We start from the raw sequence: 15,625 nt of genomic DNA, 5'->3' as shown, positions 1-15,625 counted from the left end.
TTACAAAAAAAAAAAAAAAAAGAAATTAGAAAGAAAGTTGAAATATACCAGTCTGAAAGGGTTACAAAGCAATTTCGAAGGCTCTGGGATTAAAATGAACCACCGTGAGAGCTATTATCTCCAAAACTTGGAACAGTGGTGGATCTTCCCAGGAATGGCCGGCCTACCACTCATCCAGGAAGCCACAAAAAAACCCAGGTGAACATCTAAGGAACTGCAGGTCTCACTCGCCTCAGTCAATGTCAGCGTTCATGATTCCACTATGAGAAAGAGACTCTGCAAAAATGGTATCTATGAAGGGGCGTCTTAAGAGAGGAGGGGACCCGTGTGCATTCCCCGTCCGGGGCCCCCTCCTCTCTCTCCGACGACCGGCAGCTGACTGACGCGGCTGGCCGGCCACCGCAGCATCAGTAGACTCTGGGCATTAGAGTATGCCCAGAGTTTACTGCGCAGGCGCAGATCATCGGGGACATGGTGCCATTTTCCCAGCAATTTCCTCACTGCACATGATGCTGTAAAAATGGCCGCCGTGGCCAGTATCTGTCGTTTTGAGCAGCGCTGAGACACCCAATGCGGGACCTTGGAGAGGTAAGTTTTAGATAATATGGGTGCAGAGTGTGAGGTGCGGGCCCCCCTGGACCCGGGTGCACCGCACACCCTGCACCCATTATGGATACGCCCCTGTATCTATGGGAGAGTAATAAAACCACTGCTAACCAAGAGGAACATAAAACTTGTCTCACATTTGCCAAAAAAAAAAACCATATTGATGAACCCTAAGCCTTTTGGGCTAATATTCTGTGGACTGAGGACTCGAAAATTTAAATTTTTGGAAGACATGGGTCCCCTGGCGTACAGCTAACAAAGCAATCTACAATAAAAACATCATACCAACAGTCAAACGTGGTGGTGGTGATGGTGGTGGTTTGCTTTGCTGCTTTAGGACCTGGGTGACTTACCATAACTGACAGAATCATGAATTCTGCTCTTTACCTAAAAATTCTGAGGGAGAATGTCCTGACATCACTCTGTGATCTGAAGCTCAAGCACAGTTTGGTTATAGCTCAAGCACAGTTTGGTTATGCAGCAAGACAACGATCCAAAGACCAAGAACAAGTCCACCTGTGACTTGCTCAAAATCAGGGGCGTATCTACCCATTGGCCAGGATGGCACTTGCCAGGGGCGCTGACCAAAGGGGGGCGCCACCCGGCAGTGCCACCAGTAGCCAAGGGGTGGCCAAGTCCCTCGGCCCCACAAGTGTAGGGCAGACCGCAGTGAGAGCAGTCTGCCCTACACAGTTTACAAACACGCAGCTGCCAGCGGTGGCTGCGTGTTTGTAATAGCAGCCAGCTAATGAGAGTCTGCCTGTCTCTCATTAGCTGTTGCGTCGTCCGCGGAGGGAGCTGGCTGGAGCTCACTAATGAGCTCCGTCTTCCGGCTCCCTCTTCAGGCATGTGATGGAAGAGACGTCATGACGTATGATGTCTCTCCCATGCAGGAGAAGAGCGGGCGGGACTGAGCGGACAGCGGTGGTCGCGTCAGGAGTGAGGATCAGGTAAGTTTTTTTTTCTTTCTTTGTGTGTGTGTGTAGGGAGGGGGGGCCTCTGAAATAGGGGGTGGCCACTACTGGGGGCAATTTATGGGGGTTGCCCACTACAGGGGGCTCTGTATAGGGGTGGCCACTACTGGGGGCACTCTATAGGGGTGGCCACTACTGGGGGCATTGAAATAAGGAGTGGCCGCTACTGGGGGCACTTTATGGGGGGTGCCTGCTACTGGGGGCTCTGTATATGGGTGGCCACTACTGGGGAAAATTTAGGGGTTGGCCACTACTGGGGGCACTGAAATAGGTGGTGGCCACTAATGGGGCACTTTATGAGGGGGGGTGCCTGCTCCTGGGGGCTCTGTATATGGGTGGCCACTACTGGGAACAATTTAGGGGGGTGGCCACTGTATAGGGATGGCCACTACTGGGGGCACTGTATAGGGGTGGCCACTACTGGGGGTAATTTAGGGGGGTGGCCACTACTGGTGGCACTGTATAGGGGGGGACTACTACTGGGGGCACTGTATGGGGGGGCTACTAATGGGAGCAATGCAGTATAGGGGGATTGCTACTGGAGGGTTACTAAAGGGGGCACTGCATGGGGGGGGGGCACCAGTCCATGACATTGCCAGGGGCGCTTGGATCCCTAGATACACCCCTGCTCAAAATAAATAAAATTAAAGGGTTGGGAGTGGCCTAGTCAATGTCCTGACTTGAAAAAAATTGAGATGCTGTGGCAGGACCTTAAATGGGTAGTTCATGCTCAAAATGCGCACAAAGAAAGCAATTCTGCAAAGAAAAGTGAGCCAAAATTTCTCACAGACAGTTATTAAGTTTAGACGTCAATATATTTTCAATGGGTGATATAGGTGTTCTCAAAAAGATCAAAAGGCACATAAAGACAACGAGCATACGACTGCCAGCTCTGCCAAGTAAACGTTATGAACAGACAAATACTGGAAGAGTATGATCGAAAAGCTAACATTGATATAGATCAAGAAAACTAAGCAAGTACTTATCCTAGTCACAGATCTAGAAAGTAGTTTACAAAGCTGAAAAATATTTGCACCTATCTATTTTTTTCCAGGGAAATACATTTCAATACTTGCTTGATGAAAGTAGCAGCAACAGAGGTGAAAAATGACCTGATTTTTAATTGTTCTCGTATTCACCAATCAGGAGCACTTCATATGGGAAAACAGACTTGCAGCCACAAATCTACCAAAAGTTGATAAAAAAAAAAAAGTTCATATACTGCAAACCCAGCATTATAATTGATTGCCGATTTAAATTTATCATTGAACTCACTGAAATCCCCCCGGTTCCGTAGTTTTGTAACCCATTATATAGCCACGCTAATATCTGTAAGGAAGTACAGTATTGTACATCACATAAATCGTGTTCTCAATAGGTTATAAGGTAAGTGCTGTGTACTCATTCTATAAAGATTTGATTTTTTTGTTCACAGTATTTTAAAGTATTAAATATTAATATTAAAGTATTTACAATTTTCTTGAGACTTTCATTGATGTAACAGTATTGTGTATACAGTACTTAAGAGCTCATTTATGAAAGTTGTGGTTTCAGAGTGGCAAATGAATGAGAGTGTTTATTGTAATAATTTTTATAGTTAACACTCACTAGCTTTGTGGAGCTCTCTGGGACTGCAGGGAAACGAGAGATGAGGCAGCAACAGCTCAACCTCGCTTCTGTATAGTCAAACACTGCTTGCAGAGCTGGGGGAGGGGCCACACCACAGCCAGTAAGCTGCACAGAAAGAGAGCTACTAGAGACATGCCTCTGAGTATGGGGGTGTGCCTTGGTCATAGATGGACAACTTCGATGTGTCATGTAACCAGGAAGTGCCCTGCAATGTTTAGAGATTGGAGTTGAGTCAGCAGCAGCAATAGAAGACAGTGATACAGGTAGGAGAATCAATGGACACTGAAATGTAGTGAGGGGAGAGTTACAGTGAGCAGGGGGTGAGACAGGCTCCCAGCAATCAGACCCATCTCCATGTGTGCCTCCCCAGCTATTGACCTCAGCGCAAGTCACTGGTCTATAGTAACCTTCAGCAGTCTATTGCTATAACCTGCCTGCAGGGAAATAATTATAATTTGCTAATAAAAACTACAAATGATAAGAACTTTAGTGAGAAGTACTAGATGGGGGAAGAACATGTTAAAAACATTATGTCACCTGCAATCATTAGCTGGTCAGCTGGGTATGACAGCATGAACAAGACAGCACTGAGAGAAAACTGGATCGATCATGACTGTTCAACTAGCAGGGTCTGTGGTATGCACTGTAAGCAGCAATGAACTGAACTGGCTGCAAACTCTTTTCTAGAGTCAATAGTTTAAAGTTCCCACCCAGCTAGTTAAAAGTGATCTTCTCTGTAAAATGATAGGCCAGAGACATATTCAGGAGACTGTAAATGTCCTGTGAGGTTGAGGATATGCTGCCGGGGACCAGGGTGGTGAACCTTTTTTTTTTTCTTCTAAACATTTTAAATACACATAAGCTGACAATTGCTTATGCTTTGCAGAAACGGACATTGATTGTTCAGTTTAATTAACTTTCAACACCGGAGACATTATTTCAGGTTCGTGCACATACAAGCTGCCAAGCAAGTAAGTGAATGCCAATGAGTGCTGACCATGCGATTGACATGCTCAAACTGTGTCAAAGGTAAAATCAGGGGGAAAATCAATACACGCAGTGCGTTAGCAAATCTAATCCGGACCCTGCCACAAAATTGGCTAGCTCATTAACGGCGTTACTTTTGCATCAAACCCCTTATTTACATTTCAGATTACATATTTCATGAAACACTGAGATCAGTTGGAGCTGAGAGGGCTGAAATAATGAGGGAGACATATTTTAATAAACGCTCTGCATGGCCATTCAAAAATCGCTTTCTTCTGTAGAGGCCGCTCCAATATATAATTTTGTTTTTGCCTGGGAAGACAAGATGAGGCTGACTAAGTTTCACTGGCCGTTTGTCTTTAGCAGGCAATTAAGACAGGGAAGATCAAAATGGATTACGGTTAGCACGCAGACAACTGGCCCAACAGTAACAAGTCTGAGGCTCCGTGGATTTGTAGCTCGCTTTCATCACTACCCTTTCTTCTTACTCCTTGTTCCTTCAGGAAGGCGACTCCGGCTTTGTGGCTGGAGGGGAGCTGGAACAGCTGCCCATTATTATCTAGTCGCAGATGTCAATCTGTGCGCTCTCTTTTTCTCTCGCTCTGTTTTCTAAAGCTCTGAGCCACAATAATTTGTGACAGATTCTTTTACTGTACGCTACAAAAGGATGCATGGAATAAAACAGCGACCAGTCATAGTACACAAACGCCGCTATGCTGGCCAGAAACACAAGCGTTCAAACAATATCTTCCATCCTTTTCGCACGGATCCTTTTCATATTTGGTCTACGTTCGTACCTAAGGCACTCTCCTGTGTCTGTAAACAATAACATGATTGCGTTTCTGGGCATTCAAAGGCAGCAGGATCACACGTTATTCCAAATTGACAAGCGGACCAGGCAATAACCAGTTCCGTGGCTCTAGGTGGTAAAAGCTCTGAAACACCAATAAGTTGGAACATTTTTATTTACCTGTATATCAAAGAAAGCTCAGGTCTGCTTTTCCATTTGTAGTGTATCCATTCAGGAAAGCATTCCAAGACATGATGGCAACTTTAGAAGCAGTTGTCCTGCCCTTATTCCCATAATTTAAGGATATATTTTTGTCTACAGTATTTTATATATCCAGTACAATGCCACTTCAACAGCAGTGTGATTTAAAGAGGAAAAAGTCCCACTCTCTAAATAAATTACTTGTAATACAAGCACTTAGGACCTGCATAATCGCCTTTAAGAAAATGAGCCAAAGTTGGCACATAGTCCGCCCCAGTAAAAATAAAAAAGATCCATAACCACCAGTCGAACAATGACGCTTTTCATTACAAGCCTCCACACATACCAAGCAAATTATCCACCAGTAAAAGGTAATCCATACCTATAGCCCCACTTACTGTACACACCAGCTCACACATCTTAGAGCCTGATTTTGAGACGGTTGGTAATGCAGCCTCACACACAGCCGTTCTCGCAAAAGTGGCTGCGGAAATATGCAAATGTTAAACTCAGCCTCCGTTTTTGCTCCACGGTGCGAGCGGTGAGACGCCCACTTGCAGGCTACATGGTCTGTGCATTTGTGGTGGAGTTTGTAAGCACTACAACATCGACGCAACATCATTCGCATCATCGACATTTGCGGCAGCCTTGGGTCTACTCTAGCTACTCTCCTCAAAAGCAACTAAACATGGCCTCTGAAGCATTGTATTTGCGATTGGGAACTTCGCAGCATTTCCAGACACGCCTGTGACACTCCCATAAAACAGCCCCTTATTGCGATCACTTTAGGTCACCGCCCAGTCTCCACCCGGATACACCCAGAGATCGCAAACCCCTTCGCAGGGGTTAGCCATTCCGTACGCAATTGCCAACGACATAGGACACTTGTATTCGTGGGTGCGCAGTATGAGATTTCTGGATGCATGCGCACTAGCAAAAACGTCGCTCTACTGCCGGAACATCGAAATAGTATCCATCTCTGAAACAGAGCCTTAGACATTACAACCCCTTCAATCCATTTCTTAACCCTTTCTCCATTCCCTTATATCTCCAACCTCCCTTCCCTTCTTCCTCAAACCCATCCTTCCACTGCAGCATCATCATTTCCCACTCAATGCCCTCCACCATCATCCTCTCTATATTCCCTTCATCACTATGATCAATCCCGTCTTCCTTATTATCATCACAACATTATAATCACAGAAACACTCTATCCCATCATCAATAAATTGTTCGTCCATCAAACCACCTCCCACCATCATTTACTCCTCCCTTTAGTATTAATGACTGCCCTTCACTGTTCTGCACCTCTGCATTTAGCTCATGCGTCAGTTTACCTCTGAGTACTTCTCCACTGCTGCGGAGTCCATGCCTGATCAAATCAAGGACTATCTGACCTGAGTGTACTGGGGCGTCAATTAGATAGATTGGGTTCAGAGTAGGGTGATCAATACACACTGTATAGCGCGTCATCTCTACAGCAGCATACTGTAGCAAAGTACAAATGTCCCTAATGCAGCAGAGGGTTAGCAAACCCTGTATGATTACCGGATATTAAATGCTTTCAGATGATCTCCAACTTTGGAGCAACTTTATTTTCAAATTACAAGCTAACCATATAAAATCTGTGGTCTCCCAAGTAAGTTATATTTCAGTACTGTGGGTCTGATTCAGCAAGGATCGCAGTTGCTAATACGTACGCAATCGGGCGATTAATTTGCACTGCGTATGCATCCCAGTGCACGAGCGAAAAACTAGATGCTGTGATCGCAGAGGCTACGCAGACCGATAGCAGAGTGATAGACAGGAAGTGTCGTTTGTGGGTGGTGACGGGGGGTGGTTGGGCGAACGCAGGCGTGCCAGTGCATCTGAACGCCGTTTCAGGGGTCGTGCATAAATTATCCACTGCGTGGCCATACGCAGTGTGAGGACACACAGCGTGCGTGGCTGTTAGCAATTCCTGAGTAAGGTCAGGGCTTGTGCAAGTGTGCGTATGGGTCCGATGGTACTCGATTGTACCGATGGTTTCGCTATTCTGCTAAGTATTACGGATATGAGAGAAAGGAAAGTGGGCACCCTTATGTGATGCTGTGATCGCAATGCATTTGCATATCACCACTGATATTAGCAACTGCGTTGCATGCGCATTAGCAAAATAGCGATCCATGCTGAATCAGGCCCGGTGTCCCTTGGGACAGGAAGAATCCACACACCTTTTGTGCAAATATACTAGTTTTTATGGAGGAGGTACATGGATTTGCAGGCTAGTAGCTGGATGGCTGACGCTCATGTTTCATTTACAACATAAATTAAGATAACTGAACAGGCGAAAAATGACACATTAGGTTTCCAAGGATTTTTTTAGGGCCGCTTGCAATCACTGGCATGAGGCTTACACGTGCAGGATGGACCAGAGCCGGCCCTAACCAATTTGGTGACATAGGCAATATTTTGTCTGGTGCCCCCCAGCAGATAATCTCACCACCAAGCTTAGTGTTTATACACTGATGCCAAAAATAACATACTGCTTTATGACTTATTTTTTATTGCTAAAGAAACATGTTTTAAACTCACAAAATATACTACTACAGTACAACTACAGTATAAATATAAAGGAAGTAGGAACCAAACGGCAATAAAAATACCACTGACCTATACAATATAGCACTCCTATCCCAGCACAGAATTTCTGGCCTCATCCAATACTCCTTTCCCAGCACAGCAACCCTCCTCCAGCTAACTTACTTAAGACTCTTAAGAGTCAGGGCCAGGCTGCCACAGCCTCCCCTGCTTGTTTTTCTGACCCCTTGCTGGATTTAGTGGGCAGAGGTGGACCCATGATATGTGACTCACGAGTTCCGCAAAGGCCCATGGGAGGAGCGGCTGCAGCTAGGCATACTCAGCAATCCTCCCCTGGCCATTTTACTTGTAGACAGAATCAGGGATAGATCTAGACTTCTATTTTACGGTGGGGACTAATCCCCCTCCTCACTCATTACTCCTCTCACTTTGCTTGAACATTTATTCTAGGAGCATCCTTTATTGGCAGCACATTCACAAGGACAAAAACAATATTTATGTTATCAAATTTAACTAATACACATTCCACATCAATAAATGCTTATTTCTCATCAGTCCTACAGTACATGAGCTGGTTCATTATGGGACATATTCACCTATCTTACATGACCACAGGGTCTATTCGTGAAGCAGAGAAGATACCTCATTAGCTGAAATAAGGGCTCTTCTCTGCTTCGTGCAATTCATGGAGCAAGTTACCATGGAGAAGTCTATTACTTCCCCAGTGGTACCCCCGCTCCATACTTTTGTATGGTAAGTGCGATTCATAGAGGAATGGAAAGCTCAACTTTCCGTTCCTCTCCTGCGTACACACTCGCCGATGTATGATCGGGGGTTGAGCGGTAAATGACAGGGGTGCTATGCACCCCTGTCATTATCGGCACTGCTATCTACAAGATAGCAGCGCCGTTAGCCTGGGCCATGTATGAACGGTCAGATCACCTGACCGTTCGGCCCGCTGTAGCTGTCACTATAGACAGCTACAGCCTGGCGCTGCCCTATCCCCACAGCAGGGACAGCGCTGTCCCTGCTGCGGCGCCTGCCGGCTCCAGGCTGCACGCAGGGATCTTGCGATACTTGCGAGATCCCGCGTATGCTCAGTGGAGCCGGCCGGGACAGACACACAGTGCATCAGCACTAGGCTGATGCGCTGTGGTCACTAGCGGGTAGCGCTAGAGGTGGGAGTTAACGCTCCCCCTCTCCGGCCGATGAGATGTTCATACATCTCATCGGTAGTGCTTCCTGCCTAACCTCGGTAAAGAGGCGAAGCGGGAAGCATTATAGCAGCACGTTAAGTGCCGCTATAATACATTTACTCCAGTGCCCCATAATGACAACGTATAAAGTTTTTTGCAAATTTTATTAAAAAACAAAAACCACTAAGAATTCACATGTACAATTGTACATAAGTAGTCACAGCCTTTGCCATGAAGCTCAAAATTGAGCTCAGGTGCATCCTGTTTCCATTTATCATCCTTGAGATGTTCCTACAGCTTAATTGGAGGCCACCTGTGGTAAATTCAGTTGATTGGACATGATTTTGAAAGGCATACACCTGTCTATACAAGGTCCCACACTTGACAGTGCATGTCAGAGCACAAACCAAACATGAAGTCCAAGGAATTGTCTGTAGACCTCCGAGACAGGATTGTCTCGAGGCACAAATCTGGAGAAGGGTACAGAAAAATATCTGCTGCTTTGAAGGTCCCAATGAGCAATGTGGCCTCCATCATCCGTAAATGGAAGAAGTTCGGAACCACCAGGACTCTTCCTAGAGTTGGCAGGCCGTCTAAACTGAGCGATCGGGGGAGAAGGGCCCTAGTCAGGGAGGTGACCAAGAAACCGATGGTCACTCTGTCAGAGCTACAGCATTCCTCTGTGAAGAGAGGAGAACCTTCCAGAAGGACAACCATCTCTGCAGCAATCCACCAATCAGGCCTGTGTATTAGAGTGGCCAGACGGAAGCCACTCCTTAGTAAAAAAGCAAATAGCAGCCCACCTGGAGTTTGCTAAAATGCACCTGTGCACCTGAAGGACTCTCTGGTCTGATGAGACAAAGATTGAGCTCTTTGGCGTGAATGCCAGGTGTTATGTTTGGAGCAAACCAGGCACCGCTCTTCACCAGGCCAATACCATCCCTACACTGAAGCATAGTGGTGAAAGTATCATCCTGTGGGGATGTTTTTCAGCGGCAGGAACTGGGAGACTAATCAGGATAGAGGGAAAGATGAATGCAGCAATGTACAGAGACATCCTGGATGAAAACCTGCTCCAGAGCGCTTTTGACCTCAGACTGGGGTGACGGTTCATCTTTCAACAGGACAACGACCCTAAGCACAAAGCCAAGATAACAAAGGAGTGGCTTCAGGACAACTCTGTGAATGTCCTTGAGTGGCCCAGCCAGAGCCCAGGCTTGAATCCGATGGAACATCTCTGGAGAGATCTGAAAATGGCTGTGCACCGTCGCTTCCCATCCAACCTGATGGAGCTTGAGAGGTGCTGCAAAGAGGAATGGGCGAAACTGCCCAAAGATAGGTGTGCCAAGCTTGTGGCATCATATTCAAAAAGACTTGAGGCTGTAATTGCTGCCAAAGGTGCATCAACAAAGTATTGAGCAAAGGCTGTGAATACTTACGTATGTACATGTGATTTCTTAGTTGGTTTTTTTTTATTAAACTTGCAAAAATCACAAAAAAACTTTTTACAGGTTGTCATTATGGGGTATTGTGTGTAGAATTTTGAGAACAAAAATGAATTTATTCCATTTTGGAATAAGGCTGTAACATAACAAAATGTGGAAAAAGTGAAGCGTTGTGAATACTTTCCGGATGCACTGTATATAGCAGGGGTTCCCAACCACAGTCCTCAAGACACACTAACAGTCCAGGTTTTAGGGATAGCCATACCTGAGCACAAGTGAATAAAGGAGAGAGATACATTATTACCTCTGGGAAGAACAATTAGGTACATTCACATTTGCAATTTTGCCATTTCAAAATGCCGAGGTGGGCATATATCCATTTGCTTGGTGAAAAATATGCAAATATGTACTGCCCATGTCTACATATATATGCAGATCTGGCCACCATTGTTTGGAGATGTAGGACAGGGGAGAGGAATGTATAAGTGCAGTCCGAGCATTGTATGAGTAGGTTTGCACAATTGTGAGGCAGACCTCACATTTGGGTATAAATATGCTACTGTTACAGCTTATATTATGGATGCATGCGGCGTCCAACTCAGTATGAGCTCCTTATAGCTCTAGAACAGGGATGGGGAACTTCAGGCCTGGGGGCCGTATAAGGCCCACGGAATCATTTGGTCTGGCCTTCTGAGCTTTTTTCTGTTAGACTCATCTGGCTAGCAGGGTGCCCAGAATGTCACCCTGCATCCAGAATCTATGCAGCAGTGCCGCCTGGAGCGTCCTTAGGATGCTTCAGACGGTCACACCGCTACCCTTACACCTCCCCGGAGCATCCTCAGGATGCTCAGGGCATTGCAGTAAACAATTGTGGCCCCACCCCTGTGTGATATCGGCCTTCGGCAGAAAAAAGGTTCCCCACCCCTGCTCTAGAAGATTAGTTCAGTGACACCAGCCCTGCATAACACTGCACTCTGGAAAAGTCATACAAATCAGCATGCGTTCAGTATAAATCATCGACGGTGATTGTGTCGACATTCAAACTGTTGACACAAGAATGTGTACGTGGTGATAATGTTGACATCCATATCCACGTGTTTATCATATCAACAATCAGCATGTCGATGCTGATGAAATGTCGACGTTTTCATAATTTCGACAATACATTTCCCAGATGTCAACATTTTAACCATTTTGAAATCATAATGTCAACATGATGTCAGAATACCGGATCAGCAAACCCTAAAGTCATAGCAGCTAGGTGGTTGTCATGGATAGCAGAATAGCGGGGAAGCCAGGCCTTGTGTATCTTGGAAAACCACCTTGTCTAAGCACAAGCGGTTCTCCTACACCACAATGACTGACAGTCCCAATACTACTGCAGGTGACATGCTAGTATAATGTACAAACAGAACGTTTACCACTTTATGTAACCAAAATGTAAGCCTCAAATTACATTTTAATTGTCTGTGATAATTGTTGCAGTATGGAGCTCATTACAAAGCAGAGGACAGATGGGATGTATGGACAAGTTTGAGAGAAAGACAATCTCTCCCATGAGTGAGGAATAATAATTTTATTTGTATAACACTTACAGAAGGGGGTGTTATTTTTAATTTGTCACCAATACATGGATGATTGAGGCCATTTGTAGTAAATATTTTTAAATAATTTAAAAGTTTGAGTTTTAGCACAATTTAGGAGAAAAACAGTGGTTAATTGTTATCTGTTGTAAGGGTTTGGTATATTTGTCAGACATTCACAATGTCGACATAAGACTGTCTAAATGGTTGTAATGTCGACACTGAACATGCCAACATGTCTATAAAGGTCAACACATGCTATTTCTACATACTAACCGCAACCCTAACACGAACCTTAACCCTAACGGAAACCCTAACCCTGAGCCTCATGGAAATGTCGATATTTTGTCAACATTTCCGATATCGACATTGTGACAATGTGAAAATTTCCGATATAAACATTCAGTCAATGTCGACATTTTGCAGGTGTCGACATTAATGACTTTCTGCTTTTGACCTCAGCGAGAAAGTCACTGCATACTGGTTGTTATCTTTACCGAGTTAATTCACCAAGGCGCATATCCACTACACGATTCACTCCATGAGCGATATCGTTTAGTGTGTCCCCGGCAGTGGTGTGCTCAATGTCCTTAACGACACTGAGCACACACCCTGAACGATATCATTCACGATATAGTTCAGTGCCGGCACCCACCCTCATCCCCGAACATACACAACCTGACGATATCGTCAGGTTGGACAGCAGGTTCGGACGATGAGCGACATCAACGACCTGCGGGAGCGTGCATAGCTGGTCGTTGACGGCATATCCACTGGACGATAACGATATCATTATCGTTCATTATATGGATACGCGGCTTAAGATCTTCTAACAGATCTTTTAAGCTGGCTCAACATGAACGAATAGTGACAGGATCCAATTTGACCCAAGAAGAACGATATGATCACTTCAAGCATCACAGGAGCCCATCAATGTGGCGAGAAAATTAGCGCAAACTCAGCCTATAGAGGTCATCTATCAACAACATATTGGATATGGATCAGATGGATTATGATTGGATCAATATCTGGTGAAGCGTTCAGTTTTGGGCTTCAAACATTGTGATGTTGTTCCAATAATGCCAGTATTAGCTGCGATATATGCCCAGCATTAGACCGTTGGCCTAAGCACTATAAAATATATCTGCCCAAGTCATATGGTGAGAAGAACAAAAAAAAGTATTCAATTAGCCGCGAAAAGTCGGATAAGTTTCGCCTCCCGGACTTTCCACCTACATCGCGTGTTTTTGGCAAATACTGTTTTCCTGTGCGCAACCACTTTTTGCCCAATTCAATTGCAAAGGATGCGAAAACGGGACCCGGCGAAACTCCAACAGGCGTAAACTGCTGTCAGTTTTGGGGAAATCAGCATTACACCCCCCTAAAGATGCACTGACATTGGGGATCACTATAGATACCCCCGAATAGTTCTGCTGAAGGTACTTACACCTGCAATCAAAAAAACATCTGGGGCATACTTGGGGACCCCCCTGGAGTCTATTTCGCTAGTTTTTAACTTTGTCCCCCAACTTTGTTTTTTTTTGCTCCCAAAATGAAAGTACTTTTTTGGGGTGTTCTCAAGTTTTTTTTTTTTTTTTTTTTTTTATGCAGTTTACCTTTGGGGGACTGGCCCAAGGGTGCTGGGGGGCTTTCAGATGTGTGCACCACAAAGCCGCAATTCTGAACTTTTTTCGACTCCTATTCATAGGCAAATCTTTTTCGCCTATTCTAATGCACTGACTTTCCGCACCAGCGAAAAGTCTTTGGAATTGAATAGGGGGATAAGTTTTCGCCTGGCGAAATGACGTCACCAACGAAAACTTTTTGCTGAAAACGGCTTATCGCGGCTATTTGAATACGGCCGGTTTTAAAAATGCCACCAATTCCTAATGAATTGATAGGAGGCACTCTCACTAAATGCTGGTTCAGACACAAAATGTCTCCACTACCGGATGACGTATGCGTATAATATGACCCTAATATTAATGTACAAGAACATTGCAGGCATAAAAGACAGTGTATGGTTCGACTAGCAGGAATTTTAGCTCAGTAATCTAATTCAAAATACAGAAGTTTTGGTTATTTCATTGGACGACATATCACACCCATTTATTAAAGGGAATTGATATTCAATAATATAATTTACATTGATTGCATTTTTTTAATCTGTAGTAAACAAAGGTTCTCATGCACTCTTATTCCTTAGTTCCTCTGTAAACTTTTAAACAGAGATGGAGCTGCCACATTTCATAATATAGGTGTCAATTACAGACCGTGTCACTTCACAGAAATGACCATGAAAAAAGACGGCAGGAAAAAGGCTGTTTGCATGAGACTATCAAACAAAAATATAATGAAACCAAGCAGACACCTACAAATCTCTGCAGTTAGGAAGACAAGTGCATTTTCAGTTTCTTTGATTAAACAAAGCTAAAAACACTGATCAGAACATCTTTCCCTGTGATACCTCTCTGTACATTTTTCAATGCTGCATTAAAAATATGAAGACACAAACTAGCAAATAACCTGTGACATCTTACTGAGGCTAAAGCTTCTGCATGCACGCAATCAAGCTTTCACCTGTGCTTACTGAAGGAAAGCAGTTCCAGCACTTTAAATAAGTATCTGGCGGAAAGATATGGTGCCACATTAAAAAAAAAAAGGAGGAATGGGGAGGGCAGGGGGGGTAGAATTAATTACGCATTCCAAACCTGGTCACTGAAGTCTTCTGGGAAGATCCTCTGCAGCTCAGGATCTGTAAATAATTGACAGATAATATTAATTGGCTTTGGATTAGTGAGCAAGCAGAGAATCATACATTAATATTTGATCAGAAGATGATAGAAATCCTGGCAGGGGATCCTGCGAGGGCAGCCTGGGTCTGTATAGAAAAAAGCAAAGAACTCACTCGGAGACTCTCCCTTTAGCCTCCCCAGAAAGATGAAATAAGAGGAACAAAAAATAAAAGTTAAAATAAGCTCTGCTGCCCCATTACATATAAATGGTTACCTGACACTACAACTAACCAGTTTAAATTGACTTGCAAAGGAGAAAAAAAAAGTGGTTATCTTTTTAAGAAGGCAAACATTTGTCAGATGGCCAACAGAAGCACTTTGTAAGGACTAAATGCTGCATTTGGTCTGTCAGGGACGTGGGAAAATCAGCAAGCTTGTTATCTGTCCTTTTATTTTAAAATAAGACACAGAGGCATTCAGCAGCAGCAGCAGCGTAAACATGTCATTACATACACACTGTTTGTGCTTATGTATATATAAAGTATGTCTGTTTAGATATTGGAGGACTGTGGGAAGAAAGATGACAGATAGCCTCCGATACGCTGCACAGTCCCGGCAATCTGCTTATTCCAGCCTCTTAGCAAAAAACACACTATTCAGCCACTAATGCCCCCAACACTTGCAGGCTTTATTAATAACACTGTGTCCATAGCTTACTACTAGGCATTTACATTAATTTGTGTGATCAAAGATAATATAAGATCGCTTGCTACTGGTTACAGCAAGGGCCCTTAACATATAGGTCGTTACGGAAATCTTGCCATACTCTTTAGGGTGGATCCTCATGAACCTTGCTTTGAGGACCTACTGAGTATTACAAATGAAAGAACCAATGATGC

The 15,625-nt window shown here is 44.4% G+C and overlaps 1 protein-coding gene across 3 annotated transcripts in view; it reads right to left on the bottom strand.

Annotated features, from left to right (window-relative positions):
- DENND1A (DENN domain containing 1A) overlaps nucleotides 1–15,625 on the bottom strand; it is a 742,523-nt gene that overhangs the window by 577,872 nt on the left and 149,026 nt on the right. For all 3 annotated transcript variants that reach the window (XM_088466860.1, XM_088466851.1, XM_088466868.1), the window contains exon 3: nucleotides 14,703–14,746. In XM_088466860.1, coding sequence (XP_088322986.1) covers nucleotides 14,703–14,746 — 44 coding nt within the window. The remainder of the gene's footprint in view (nucleotides 1–14,702; nucleotides 14,747–15,625) is intronic.

Source organism: Taudactylus pleione, unplaced genomic scaffold (assembly GCF_031769625.1).
Source record: "Taudactylus pleione unplaced genomic scaffold, aTauple2 ptg000009l, whole genome shotgun sequence".
Taxonomy (NCBI): Eukaryota; Metazoa; Chordata; class Amphibia; order Anura; family Myobatrachidae; genus Taudactylus; species Taudactylus pleione.
Note: the sequence above shows the minus strand (reverse complement) of the source record. Positions and strands in the feature narration are given on the sequence as shown.